We start from the raw sequence: 15,803 nt of genomic DNA on the forward strand, positions 1-15,803 counted from the left end.
ATTTAGGCCTATGTTTCTGATATTTCAATCAGTAGAGTGACTAACACTATTAGTTACTTATCTTTTACCAAGCCTTAGTTTTCTCTTAGTTTCTTTGTGCTTACTTCAAAGGAGTGTTGTAAAGAGTAAAAGAAAATGTGTGTAAATCTCTGAGCATAGTGCCTGATACATAGTAAAACATTCAGTACACCTTAGCTATTCTTATTATTCATCCATCTTCTAGTCCAAGATACTGGAAACTCGTATTTGCATGTCAGCTTTTTCTCAAGAAAATTTTGAATATGTTGCATATTCAAGCATTTTCCTGGAAAATCATAATGCAAATTAGTATATAAAAGACTGTGAGACTTTCTGTAGCAAACCAGAAAAACAAAAACAAAAAACCTGGCTTTGTTTAACCCAGTACTTTCCAAACTTACCCCTTTTCTTGGAGCACCTAGTGTTATGCATTAGAACAGGACGTTGTAATTGACAGAATGTTTTTGCATATATCCCAACTCCATGCAGAAGCCTAGAAATCACTATTTTACAGATGAGGAAACAGAATCATTGTTTAAGTAACTCCCTAAAAGTGAGGGAATTAGAAGTGTTCTGCCGTCTTCTGACTCCAAGTTAAAATCTTTAAGCATTTGATGTCTCACTTGCAAGCGGACAACCTCCTAATTTTCCCCCTCTGCTCTTTGATTTTATAAAAATATTTTCGCTCATTTCCCCCACGTGTTCTCTAAAAGTTACCTCCATTTTCTCTTTTTAACTGTTGTGTATTGAGGCCTAGCATGGAGGCCAGGGTCACCGGAGTGGAGCAGGTGAGAGGGAGCAGCTGAAGTCAGAGAAGTGGAGGGGCTCCACCATATAGGGCCTTGTACGCTGTTTTCAGTGCTTTAGCTTATACCCCAAAGTCTCAAATCTGATGAAATTTATTTTCTCCTTAAGGTGGTGAAGACTTTTTCTGCTGAGAAGTAGAAGAGTACTTCTTCATTAAAAAAGATGCCTCCCAAGTTTAAGCGCCATCTAAATGATGATGATGTCACTGGTTCTGTGAAAAGTGAAAGGGTAAGTTCAGAATCTTAATCTTTAAAAAAGAAAGATTCAAAATATCTTTTCTTTGTAAATAATTTGTTTTAGAATAATCTAATATTTATGGCTATATTCGAATCCTATTTGTTTTCTTCATAGTAAACATTAAAAAATATATGTTACTTAGATTGGGACTCAACCAAATTCTATTTCCATTATTGACCAAATTATGTTCCCAGCTTCTTTCTAGCCTTTCAAAGGGAATTTTGTGCAAATACACAATATCTTATTTAGTACTCTGGAGCCAAATGTGGTTGGAGTTCCTCAGAATTTTTCAGATTTTACAAAGCTAGTTAGTGCACATTATACAAGAGCCTTTTGGGGGTCTAGAGCAGCACCTCCAAACATACTAATATTTCTCAGTGGAATGTCTGATTATTCTAATTAAGCATATAAATTAGCTAACATCAATTCAGGTAAGATTTTCCTCCAAATGAGTTTTGACTCCAAAGCTTATAAAATCTCTTGGTTTTCAGAACTTTTTAGATTTTGGAATTGCAGATAAAGGATTCTGGTCCTGCAGTTGCCACAGAGTCCAGAGCAGCTTTTATATAATGTTCAATTTTTAGTTTATTTCAGAACATTCTGTGCAGGATTGTATAAATCTAGAAATTATGCAGCATTTTGGAAGATAGCATTGATATGAATATTGTAGATAGGCTACTTTTAGAATAAGTAATCAATAAGTATTTATTGAGGGAAGGAATTAGAGCTATTCTTTTTCATCCAGCAACCTAAAGCCCTCCCACACTTCCTATCTTCTTGCCAGTCCTTCATTTTCTGATTCATGCAACAAATGTTTATTGACTACCTACTATGTGCTAGGCATTGTGCTAAAAACTAGAGGGCATGGTCTCTGCCCTTAAACAGCAGATAGTCTGTTTGACTTCATTTTACGTGCTCCTTTTTTGCACAACCTTAGAACCTCTGTCCAACATCTTATGATTTAGGAGTATCTTGAAATACAGTACAGGAATCATTTGTCACCCCTTTATTCTAACTCTTTATTCAGTGTCTGTTTTTGTTTTGCTTGAAGGGGGACACAATCCACCAATAGACTAACTGCTAGTAAAGTTTTTTTTTTTTTTTTTTGTGGTACACGGGCCTCTCACTGTTGTGGCCTCTCCCATTGCGGAGCACAGGCTCCAGACGCGCAGGCTTAGCGGCCATGGCCCACGGGACCAGCCGCTCCGCAGCATGTGGGATCCTCCTGGACCGGGGCACGAACCCATGTCCCCTGCATCGGCAGGCGGACTCTCAACCACTGCGCCACCAGGGAAGCCCCGCTAGTAAACTTTTTAAAATAAGCTTTATTTACTCAAAAATATAAATATACAGTTTCAATCAGTTCTACTTCTAAGACCATAACTATGGCACTTTCTTTTTACATTGTTGGTTGAATACTACCGCAATTTATTGTAAAAATAGGATATTAGATAGCAGAATTGAAAAAAAAAATTGGCTGTTTAAATCGAGTCCTCCTTTTGAATGTTTATCAGATCATGAAATTTGGTAACTGATTGGTTCTAAGAATTTATAAATTACTTTTATAAAACTTTAAAAAATTTTGTTCCTCTTTTCTATAACACTTTTTTTTTTTTTTTTTTTTTTTTTTTTTTGTGGTACATGGGCCTCTCACTGTTGTGGCCTCTCCCATTGCAGGGCACAGGCTCCAGACATGCAGGCTCCCCGGCTATGGCTCACAGGCCTAGCCGCTCTGCGGCATGTGGGATCTTCCTGGTCCGGGGCACGAACCTGTGTCCCCTGCCTCAGCAGGTGGACTCTCAACCACTGCACCACCAGGGAAGCCCCCTATAACACTTTTTTGATAACAGCTTTATTGAGATATAATTAACATGCCATACAATTCACTCATTAAAAGTGTACAGTTCAGTGGATTTTAGTAACTAGTATTTAGTACCAAATTATGCAACCATCACCACCATCAATTTTAGGACACTTTCATCATTCCAAGAAGAAACTCTGTATTTTTTAGCAATCATCCCCCTTTCTCCTCATCCCTTCAGCCCTAGGCAACCACAAATCTATAGATTCGTCTATTCTGGACATTTTATATAAATGGAAGCATACACTATGTTGTATTTTGTAAATGGCTTCTTAGCATAATGTTTTCAAAGTTCATCTGTGTTGTAGTATATATCAGTACTTCATTCTTTTTTATTGCTGAATAATATTCCACTATATGAATATACTACACTTTCTTTATTCATTCATCAGTTGATAGACATTTAGGATTATTTATACTTTTTGGCTATTATGAATACCACTGCTATAAATGTTCACATACAAGTTTTTATTTTCATTTCATTTAATTACATATGTTTTCATTTCTCTTGGGTAAATACCTAGGAGTAGAATTACTGGGTATTATAGTAACTCTATGTTCAACCTTTTGAAGAATTGCCAAACTGTTTTCCAGAGTGGCTGCACAATTTTTACATTCCCGTCCAGCTGTGTATGAGAGTTGTAATTTCTCCACATTTCTCCTCACCACCAATTTCTCCTCACCAACACTTCTTATTATCTGCCTAGTGGGTGTGAAATGACATCTCATTGTATCTCATTACCCTTTTTTGATAATGTATCCCTAGCTCTTGTGTTTTTCTTCAGTGAATAAGTGTAAAGACATTCGTTTTCATTGTGTTTCTCATTGGGCAACTATAATAAACACACTTTAGTATCATCATCCTCTAAGGCAAATAAACTGTATTGTAAATGTAATGATTGTTACTTATTAGCTAGAAATATTTGTTGAAGGAAGTAATGTATCTTCCTGAATATTACTGACTTTGAACATGTTTTCATGTGGTCATTGGCCATTTCTTTTTTTGTTAGGAATTGTCTGTTTCTCTTCTTTGATGATTTTTCTATAATGTGTCTTTTTCTTACTAGTTTGTCAGCGATCTTTATATAAGAGAGATGCCAGACCCTATAGTCTGAAAGTATGTTGCAGATTTCTTTCCCAGCCTGTTACTTGCCATTTAACCTTGTGTATGATATTGTATGTTCTTTATGTTTTAAATTTTTATGTAATCAAATTCATGAATTTTTTTTTTTTAGAGATTCTGGGGTTGTTTGTGACTTAGGAATAATTTACTCATCTTAATAGTTAAATACTTATTTTATATATTTTCAGTCTTTGTAATTTCATAAATAAATGGATTTAAGGTCACATTTTCTTTTAGGTACTGCTGTGACCATACTCTACAGATTTTGTTTAGTAATGTTCCTAGTGTCATTCATTTCTAAATAGTTTGTTAAGTTTACATTTACCTTTTAACCTTTTAACAGAAGAGTGTTTTAAAATTTCCTTTTATTTGTTTTAATTTCCATTTCATTATGCCCAGAGAATGTGACCTGTGTAATTTCTAGTTTGGGCTATTTATTAAAATTCTTTTATTGCTTATTCATTTCTTGGATATTTGAAAATAACATTTGCTGAGTACACAGTTCTAGATTATTTATTTTTTTGTCTTCCTGGTTTCTCCATCTTTGAAGGATATGTTAAAGCTTTCCTATGATTTTTGAATGTATCCATTTCTTCTTATAATTTGAGCAGCTTTTGCTTTATGTATTTTGAAACTATATTGTTACATATAAACATTCATTGCTGTTAAATCTTGGTGGATTGTGCATTTTGTCGTTGTAAAATCTTATTTGATTGTTTAATGCTTGTCCTAAAATAATCTCTTTATATTACTTTTGCTAACTCTAACATTCTTTGTGTTAGAATTTGATATCTCTTTCATCTCTCTTTTTTCTTTCATCCTTTATTTGACATTTATTTTAGGTAAATTTCTTATAAACAGATATTGGCTGCAGTTTTTTTGAACTCTCATCATGTATAGTTTTTACTTTGAGTAGGAGCATTCACACCGTTCACATTTATTAAGGTAACTGATATATTTGGACTTTCCTGCTCTCGCTAGTCCCTCTGCTGCCAGTGAGTGTTCTTCACCCTGATCTTTGGTTGGCTCTTTGTTATTGTTTGGATCTCAGCCTAAATTTCACCTTTTAAGAATGATTTTCCTTGACAGCCTAATCTTATTTAGTCACCCTGTCACTTTTTATCCCATCACTGTTTTAATTCTCTGCCTAACATTCATCACCGTCAGGTGTTTTTCTGTAAGAGCTCAGACCTTGTCTGTCTTGTCCAAAGCTGATGCTTGGGACTTAGAACAGTGCCTAGTACATAGAAGATGCTCAAACATAGTTGTTAAATGAATATTGAACACACCCTCTTTTCATTTTCTTACTCTTTGTGTATTATTTATTATAATATGTAGAGATAATGATATTCATTGTATTTCTTATGTTTTCCCTATTTTCCCTAACTTCTTTAGCTAGATTGATTATTTTTCCTCACTTTTTCCCTGCCTCCAGGACCACTAGGCAGTTAAAAATGTCCTCCCTTTCTTTCTCTTTCCCTCTTTTTAATTAACTTTATATGTTCACAATAATGTTTAAATTTGTGTTCTCTCTCAACATGCCAAAAACTATGCCCCTCCACACTACTTTTTCATTCTAGGCCTCTTCCCACTTCTCCACTCCTCTCCCCACCAAGATGAGCATGTTACTTTGCTTTTAACTTTCTCATTTTACTCTCCACTTCCTGCTTTTGGGTTTTGTGAGAAAAGTTTTAGATTCTTTTAGAATTTTTCTTTATATTATGCATTTTTCTCTTTCAATAGCTGTAAGTTATAGTTCACAATCATCTTCTATTTAGATTTTTTTTTTTTTTTTTTTTTTTTTTTTTTTTTGCGGTACTCAGGCCTCTCACTGTTGTGGCCTCTCCCGTTACGGAGCACAGGCTCAGCAGCCATGGCTCACGGGCCTAGCCGCTCCGCGGCACGTGGGGTCTTCCCGGACTGGGGCACGAGCCCGTGTCGCCTGCATTGGCAGGCGGACTCTCAACCACTGCGCCACCAGGGAAGCCCCTTCCATTTAGATTTGACCACACATTTTATTAGATGTACTGGGTATATCAATCTCCATCTTAAGACCTTTGTTCTGATTTAATTTTCTTTTTAGCTGGTGTAATTCCTTGAGTAGTTTCTTCAGAAAAAGTACATGGGTGTTGTATTTGCTTCCTGTTGCTGCTTTAACAAATTACCACAAACTTAAAACAACACAAATTTATTATAGTTCTGGTGACCAGAAGTCCAAAATGGATCTTGCTGGGCTAAAATCAAGGCACTGGCAGGGCCATGTTCCTTCTGGAGACTATAGGGAGGAAGCTCTTTCCTTGCCTTTCCCAACTTTTAGAGGTTGCCTGACCTCCTTGCTTATGCCCCTTCCTATATCTTTAAATCCAGCAGGGTGACATCTTCCAACCTCTGTCTGTCTGTCTGTCTGTCTGTCTCTCTCTCTCTCTCTCTCTCTCTCTCACACACACACACACACACACACACACACACACACACACACTCTTCTGCCTCTCTCTTTTTTAAGTACTCTTGTGATGACTTTGGGCCCACTATATTGATCTTCCCACCTCAAGATCCTTGATTTAATAACTTCTGCAAAGTTCCTTTTACCATTCAAGGAAACATTCACAGGTTTCGGGGATTAGGACGTCGACATCTATGGGGAGCCGTTACTCGGCCTACAAGTTGTACACTGTTTGAGTTCTTGCATGCTGAAAAGGTCTGGTTTTTGCTCTTCTTCAGCCTCCTTTTGGAACTTTATATCTTCCCCTTTTGGGGAGCAGGTGAGACATTCCTCATTTTAAGAGAAACAGTTGTATCTTATAAGGTAAAAGTATAAAGTTGTTTTTGTTTGGAAGTTCAAATATGTGCAGAGGACTATTCATAGGCTGAGTGGCTTTTAGGTGGACTGTGCCAGTTAATAAACCCTTGTCTCTCAGCTCCAAACCTACCTTCTATACTCTTCTCTCTGATGCTAGAGTTGGACTCTGCAGCTACATTTCTCCTTTGCCCCCAGCTTCTTCTTAGGTTCTGCTGATAGAGAGAGACTGGAAGGAAGGGGGAGGAGGAAGGACTTGGCCCTCCCTGATGGCCTGCATCCCTCACTCCCATGCCAGCTTCAGTGACCTCTCTACCTTGTGGTCAGTCAAAGGATTCCGGGCTTATAAGCATTTCCTTAGCAAGTCTGCAGTGTGGTTCCATATCTTTAGCTTCCAGTGAAGCACCTGTAATTACTCTTGCCTGTGTCTGGAAGCTTGGAGTTAAGAAATTTCACCAGGATAGAACTTGTTTCATTACCCTGCCCCTGACAGTTCGTAAGCCCCTTGGAATCTAAAAACTCAAGTCTTTTTCTTTTTTTTGACAGAGAAATCTTTTGGAAGATGATTCAGATGAAGAAGAGGACTTCTTTCTGTAAGTTTTTTGTTTTTCTTTTTACAGCTTTATTGAGGTGTAACTGACATACAATAAAATACATATAAAGTGTACAATAAGAGTTTTGACATATTCACTGCACACCTGTGAAATCATCATGAAATTCAAATAATGAACATAGCCATCACCTCAAAAGCTTCCTCAAACCTCTTGGTAATCTGTCGCTCTCCCAGTCCCAGGCAGCCACTGATGTGCTTTCTATCACTGTAGTTTGTATTGTCTAGATTTTTTTTTGGAAGTGGAGTCATACAGTGTGCCTCTATTTTTTTACTGGCTTCATTCACTTTGCATAATTATTTTGAGATTCACCCATGTTGTCGCATGTATCAATAGTTTGTTTCTTTTTATTTCTGAGTAGTGGTCCATTGTATGAACATACTGCAATTCATTCACCCCATTCACTTATTGATGGATATTTGGCGTGTTTCTAGTTCTTAGCTATTACAAATAAAGCTGCTATAAACACTCATGTACAGATTTTGTGTGGACTTATGCTTTCATTTCTCTTGGGTAAATAGGAATGGAATGGCTGGTGTATGTTTACAGCTGTTTCCCAAAGTTGTGTACCACTTTATATTCCTACCAGTACTGTATGGGGGTTCTGGTTGCTCCAGATCCTCATCAGCCCTGCCTATGGTCAGTCTTTTAATTTTAGCCACTCTCGTGGGTGTATAGTGGTATCCCATTACGGTTTTAATTTGCATTTCCATAATTACAAATTATGCTGAACATCTTCTTTTGTGTGTATTTGCCATCCTTATATCTCTTTTTATTTATTTATTTATTTATTTATTTAATTTATTTATTTTTGGCTGTGTTGGGTCTTCATTGCTGTGCGTGGGCATTCTCTAGTTGCGGCGAGCGGAGGCTATTCTTTGTTGTTTCAGTGGCTTCTCTTGTGGAGCATGGGGACTAGGCGCGCAGGATCCAGTAGTTGCGGCATGCAGGCTCAGTAGTTATGGCTCGTGGGCTCTAGAGCACAGGCTTAGTAGTTGTGGCTCAAGGGCCTAGTTGCTCCGTGGCATGTGGGATCTTCCCGGGCCAGGGCTCGAACCCGTGTCCCCTGCATTGGCAAGCGGATTCTTAACCACTATGCCACCAGGGAAGCCCCTTATATCTTCTTTGATGATGTACATGTTAAAAATCTTTTGCCCATTTCTAAGTTTGTCTTCTTATTAAGTTGTGAGTTTTTTATATATTCAAGATACAAGTTCTTTGTCAGATGTATGTTTTACAGATATTTACTCCCAGTCTGTAATTTAATCTTTTCATTTTCATAACTGTATCTTTTGAAGAGCAGAGTTTTGATTTTTATGAAATTAGTTTATTAAATTTTTCCTTTCATTGTTATTGTTAATTTATTATTTTATTATTTTTATTTATTTATTTTTGGCTGCATTGGGTCTTTGTTGCCATGTGTGGGCTTTCTCTAGCTGCAGCAAGCGGGGGCTACTCTTTGTTGCGGTGCGTCGGCTTCTCATTGCGATGGCTTCTCTTGTTGCGGAGCACAGGCTCTAGGCGCATGGGCTTCAGTAGTTGTGGCACATGGGCTCAGTAGTTGTGGCTCGTGGGCTCTAGAGCGCAGGCTCAGTAGTTGTGGCGCACAGGCTTAGTTGCTCTGTGGCATGTGGGATCTTCCTGGACCAGGGCTTGAACCCATGTCCCCTGCATTGGCAGAGGGATTCTTAACCACTGTGCCACCAGGGAAGCCCTGTTATTGTTTATTTAAGAAATCTTTGCCAAACCTAAAGGTTCTAAGATTTTCTTCTTTGTTTTCTTCCAAAAGTTTTATTGTTTTGACTTTTACATTTAGGTCTATAATCTATTATAAGTTAATTTTTTTTATATATGGTTGAGTTAAGGGTGAAGGATCATTTTGGGGGGCTGGGGAGCATATGGCTATCCAACTGTTCCACCACCATTTGATGGAAAGATTATCTTTTCCCTGTTGGATTGCCTTGATGCTCTGTCAGAATTAATTAACCTGGTCAGTCCTTTGCAGTTTTGATTAGAAAGGGCCTCGGTTTTATTTGCAAAGTCAGGAACGATGACATATTGTTGCAGGAGTTTTCTCTGGAGGCTTATACCTCCAGAAGGGTATGCCTGGGAGGAAACATTTACCTCCCACTTTGCTATAATGTTGTGGAGTTTTTTATAGAGGCTTTTTTTTTTCCAAATAAAAAACATTGTATAAAACATTTTATAAAAAGTAATTGACAGCCATGAAGCAGTTGGCAAAAAGAGCCTGCAGGATGGAAATCAGATCCAATAACAGGAAATAATATCATTTTTGGCAGCAAAGTCAGATGAACTGGGAAGATAATTTCCTACAGGTAACAAGGTTTCCAGAGTCAAAAAGCTAATTGCTCATAGTGCCAATTACAGTGAGAAGCCTTAGACTAGAGCAACAGCTACCTGTCAACAAAGGACTCAGTATTGAAAAGGTCAGATGCTTTGGCTAAACGAGTGATCACCCGAATGTAAGTGAGAAACAAACTTTTCAGGCTAACTGTACACTGGAGGTTCACTCCCAAATAATGCTGTACATCTTCCAAAGGGCCTGACGACAAAACCAGCACACTACCACACCCTGTGGTTCTGTCTATGTATTGAAAGGGAGACAAAGCTAATAAAATTTCTGAAATAATTATAAAAAAATTAATCAACACGGGCTTCCCTGGTGGCGCAGTGGTTGAGAGTCCGCCTGCCGATGCAGGGGACACGGGTTCGTGCCCCGGTCCGGGAAGATCCCACATGCTGCGGAGCGGCTGGGCCCGTGAGCCATGGCTGCTGAGCCTGCGCGTCCGGAGCCTGTGCTCCACAACGGGAGAGGCCACAACAGTGAGAGGCCTGCGTACCGCAAAAAAAAAAAAAAAAAAAATTAATCAACACCTGTTGATTATTATGAAAAATAATCCTGTTCATAGCAGGATTATTCATAATTGCCAAAAGGTGGAAGTAACCCAAGTGTCCATCAGTGGAAAGATGGATAAACAAAATATGGTATGTACATACAATGGCATAGTACTCAGTATTAAAAAGGAAGGAAATTCTGACACACGCTACAACATGGATGAACCTTGAAGATATTAATTATGCTAAGTGAAAGAAGCTGGTCACAAAAGGATACATTTTACATGATTCTTCTTATCTGAGGCACCTAGAGTAATCAAACTCATAGAGACACAAAGTAGAATGGTGGTTGCCAGGGGCTGGGAGGAGGGGGAAATGGGAAATTAATGCTTAATTGGTACAGAACCTATTCTTTTTTGAGTTTTATGGTTTATACCTTATTTTCTATCATCAGAAGATGGAAAATTACTTAAAACTTCCAAAAATTTTAATTTTCAGAGTATTAAAATGGATTGGTTTAAATGATATAACACTCGACTATAATGGAGAGATAATAATTTGAGAAATGTTAATATTTTCGTAGACTCTTAAATTTCCCTTTAGTTATGTTGCTAAGTTTTAAGATGAGTAATCAAAAAACATACTTGAAAAATTTTAGTGTTTTGGATTTTTCTCTACATCCATCCCCCCAAATCAGCATTTCATTAGAGCCTAAATTCAAGGTAGTTGGACTTCTAGTGTTCTATAATTGATCATAAAGTTATTCATAGTCACTGGCACTTTAGTTGTTATGGTATTTCAGAGTTTAATGATTAAAACTACCTGTGTATAACTAAGAATTATATTAAAAGTGATAACATTCAGAAGAATTAAGCTGTGATGTCCTGCACTAAGTACCAGTGAAGTACAGAGATGATTAAATATCATTAGGTTCCATCAGTACCAGTAATATGTGGTTCCTTATGATAAATGATCCATGTTTAGAATTCAGCAAGTGTGTGTGTTTTCTGTTTTGGGGTTTGTTTTAATGCTCTCATTAATATGTACTTGGTGTTTTGTTTTCAGAAGGGGACCATCTGGACCAAGATTTGGACCTAGAAATGAAAAAATTAAGCAGTAAGTTTGTGAGACACTCATTTGTTTAAATGATTATCATATTTCTACAAGGACCAGGGATTGGCAAACTACAGCATATGAGCCAAATCTGGCTGCCACCTGATTTTGTGAAGTTTTATTGAAACACAGCCATTCCTAGTATCTATTGGCTGCTTTCAAACTACAGTGACAGATTTGAGTAGTTGTGACAGAGACCTTATGGCCCACAAAATCGAAACTCTCTATTATCTGGCTGGCCCTTTACAGAAAAATTTGCTGAGCCTTGATGTAGACTAATATTACTACTAGGTTGTAAAAACCCAGTCATTCTTTTCATTTTCACAAGGTTACCTCTTAATTATAGCTAAGGAGATGCAATTCCTGGTTGTTGGTTTTCTTAATTTAATTATTATATATCAAATTCATTTATTTAGCATAATCTCAAGGTCTATTTTGGTTTTAAATCTATAGCTTGATTCCCATTTTCAGCATGATAATAAAAGTAATATAATAGATTTAGTTTTCTGAAGTACAGTATCTTGTTTATATACTTCTAGAATTTGTTCATATCTATTACTTATCCTAATCCATTTATTGATCTAAGTTTTATGGACTCATTAATTTTCAGTTTAGAGCTTTTCTGTATATATGGTTGATGGTAGATGGTGGATAATGCTGTAGTGAATGTATCTAATATTAGAATCATATGAGTCCTGGCAAGAAGGGAGAAGGAATGAATGGAGCAGTGAAGTAGGCCTGGAAACTTACCGAGCTATAAAAGATAAACAACTGAATGGCCCAGGTTCAGGATCTAAGGAGGGGTAGTTGCTACCCTAAGTCTGGATATAGATAGCACATAGTGGGAAGGGTACTGTAATGGGATATCAAGTTATTGATGAGGGACTTTCCTGGTGGTCCAGTGGTTAAGACTCCACGCTTCCACTGCAGGAAGCACGGGTTCGATCCCTGTTGGGGGAACTAAGATCCCGCATGCCACGTGATGTGGCAAAAATAAACGAATGAATGAATGAATGAATGAATAAATAAATAATAAACCACAGTTTAAAAAAGAAAAAAGTTATTGATTAGATACTCGGGCTTTAGTCAGGTAGTGGTTGGTGTGAAGAAACAGGTCCACACTGAGCCTGATCCTAGCTCATGGATTCTGTAATACAGCACCAACAAATTGATTTGACTACTAAATGGGATGTTTTCATTTTCTATTGCTGTGTAACAAGTTACCCTGAACCTAGCAGCCTAAAACAGCAAACATTCATCATCTCACATTTTCCATGGTTCAGGCGTTCAGTCACTACTTAGGTGGGCCCTCTGCAGGGTCTCACAAGGCTGAAATTGAGGTGTCGCCAGGGCTTTGATCTCATCTGAAGCTCCTGACTAAGCTCAGGTAGTTGTTGACAGGATGCACTTCCTTGCAGCTGTACAACCTACAGTGCTTGCTTCTTCAAGGCCAGCAGAAGAGAGAGTCTCTGCTGCTTCAAGTGTATGATTCAGCCAGTAAAGATACAATGAGCCACTTAGATTCAGAGTTTATTACTTACATAGATTGTCAAAGGAAGAGTAGCCAAAGGTGCTAGCTCCCTGGGTTCTTGTCCTAAACACCAAAAATGATGATACCAAAATAGAAGGGTCCAGGGGGCTGCAGTATGAATAGTGAGATGCCCTATTACAAAGGAGCCAATTCTAGCCTGCAGCTAAGTGGTTTTATAGTCTGCGGGTATATCCTGCACAAAGCCTTATATGTCATCAGAACCTGGGAGGTGATAAGAAACTGTCTCATGACAGTCTCCTAGGGGAGATGGGGAGGTGAGTGGGAGATGGCCTCAGAAGCCACTCATCCTCATCTTTGGAAGGATCACAAGGCATTCAAGGTTGCGAGGATGCCGTGGCAGAGCCAGTGCCCTTCTCTGAGCCAGAGTGACTTCTCTATCCACCCACATATATACCTCAGCTGCCACAGGAGAAGACAACTCCACTGATGACACACCTGTTTTTTCCCTGCCAATGTGCTTCATTTCTTGTCTGACATCCTTCTGCAGAGTGAGCCTGGTACTGAGTGTGGCCCGGTGAGTCTTCTGAGTATGACTTTCCAGCTGACCCCAAAACCAGTGCCAGTTATACAGAGTGGGCATTGCAGGATATGTCTGTGTTAGTAAGTGCCAAGCACACATGCATGTGAATGTGTATATGTGCATATTAAATTACCATAATAACGTTGGTGATCACAGAATTTTAGAACAGTAAGGCACTGTTGAGGAAGTGTAATGGCTCTTCCTCTAGAGCTGAAGGCTTATCATACGTACTCAGAAGGTGGTCAGTCATCAAAAAACACAAATTAACCCTTGGCACACCCCCATGAGTGTTTACCTAACCAGGGCACGACTCAGGCATGTGCCCAAAGTGGCCCCAAATGGTGGAGCACAACCTGCCACGCTACTTGCCCAAGGACAGATTCCTGGCATTTGTTTAGTAACTAAAATTGGGAGCACTCGTGAGTTTCTTTAAGGTGTGTTGTCACCACTTAATGTGTAACGTTTCCATACAGGGTGTTTTTTTGATGTGTGGGTCAGCCACATTGTTGCTTTGTCTGCATTTGATTGACATGTTGATAACAGATTAATCCCACAAAAATGCCCAGTGTCACTTTTTTTGAAATTGAAGTATAAGTTGATTTACAGTGTTTAATTTCAGGTGTACAGCAGAGTGATTCAGTTATACATATATATATATTCTTTTTCAGATTCTTTTCCACTATAGGTTGTTACAAGATATTGAATATAGTTCCCTGTGCTGATACAGTAGGTCCTTTTAATGGGTTCTTTAGTATTCCAGTGTCACTTTTCAGGGAAGATTTTTGGGAAAGATTTTATTTTTTTATTTTTTATTTTTGCAGTACGCAGGCCTCTCACTGTTGTGGCCTCTCCCATTGCGGAGCACAGGCTCCAGACGCGCAGGCTCAGGGGCCATGGCTCACGGGCCCAGCTGCTCCGCGGCATGTGGGATCTTCCCAGACTGGGGCACGAACCCGCGTCCCCTGCATCGGCAGGCGGACTCTCAACCACTGCGCCACCAGGGAAGCCCTGGGAAAGATTTTAAATAGTCACGTGCCTATATAAAAAATTTATGATTCTCTTTGGAATGTTTCCTTTGCTTTTAAAATAAATAGTAGCATTATAAATGCCACTCCAGTGAATTGTAGACATTCTCTGCCACAGGTAGGAAATCTCCTATCTATAGCCTTGGTCCAACAAGTTTAACTTAATTCCCCCAAGGAATGTTCTATGATGAACAGATACATATATATACATATATATGTACATATATACTATATATGTATATATATATATAATGGCAAAAATATAGCATATATACTACATATAGTATATATGCATATGTGTGTATATATATATACACATATATATATACTTGCAAAAATACAGCATATATTTAAAAATTTTTTGTCAACAGTACCTTAAGAGGCCACAAGATGGGGGTGTTAACTGTGAAAATAAATATTTTCTTTATAAAATAACAGATGAGTGTGTGTTGCAGAGCATGAGCTTTTTTTTTCCTTAATGGAAGAACACTGACATTAAACACATGCTAAGTGTTAGGAACCGTGCTAAGTGTTTAAAACACACTTGTCACATCTAATCTCATAAGGGAAAGATTATCATATTCATTTCAAAGGTGAGAAAATATGAGGCTCAAAGAGGCTTGCAAAATGACTTGCAAAGCCACATACATAGTAAGTGATAATGCTGAATTGCAAACCCAGATCTCTCTGTGTCCAGAGCCTGGCCTCTCTACACTACACCATGCAGCTTCCCTGTAGTGGTGATAATTAGAATAGAGACATCTCAGGAACACAAGTGCTGTCAGACTCTAAGGAGGATTTAAAACAATGTTAAGGGCTTCCCTGGTGGCGCAGTGGTTGAGAATCTGCCTGCCAATGCAGGGAACACGGGTTCAAGCCCTGGTCTGGGAGGATCCCACATGCCGCGGAGCACCTAGGCCCGTGAGCCACAACTACTGAGCCTGCGCCTCTGGAGCCTGTGCTCTGCAACAAAAGAGGCCGCGATAGTGAGAGGCCCGCACACCGCGATGAAGAGTGGCCCCCGCTTGCCACAACTAGAGAAAGCGCTCGCACAGAAATGAAGACCCAACACAGCAAAAATAAATAAATTACTAAACCAATGTTAAAATGTCTTTTCTCTACATGTCTTGATATTTTCCTGGGTATGTTCTCTCTTGTATCCTTTCTTCTACTATATGACTCTAACAGGAAATGATATAAATCTCCACCCCCTCCTTCAAAAACTTGCTTTTTCTTTGAGTCCTTAATTTTCTATTTCAGTTAATGACCATCATCTACATCTA

General features: G+C 38.4%; 1 protein-coding gene across 2 annotated transcripts in view; it reads left to right on the plus strand.

Moving 5' to 3' along the window:
* Positions 1–15,803, plus strand: part of VAMP4 (vesicle associated membrane protein 4) — a 31,440-nt gene that overhangs the window by 2,024 nt on the left and 13,613 nt on the right. For both annotated transcript variants that reach the window (XM_060088582.1, XM_060088581.1), the window contains 3 exons: positions 934–1,053; positions 7,390–7,436; positions 11,376–11,426. In XM_060088582.1, the coding sequence (XP_059944565.1) occupies positions 988–1,053; positions 7,390–7,436; positions 11,376–11,426 (164 nt within the window). In that variant the 5' untranslated portion in view covers positions 934–987. The remainder of the gene's footprint in view (positions 1–933; positions 1,054–7,389; positions 7,437–11,375; positions 11,427–15,803) is intronic.

This window comes from Mesoplodon densirostris, chromosome 2 (genome assembly GCF_025265405.1).
Source record: "Mesoplodon densirostris isolate mMesDen1 chromosome 2, mMesDen1 primary haplotype, whole genome shotgun sequence".
NCBI classification, from domain to species: domain Eukaryota; kingdom Metazoa; phylum Chordata; class Mammalia; order Artiodactyla; family Ziphiidae; genus Mesoplodon; species Mesoplodon densirostris.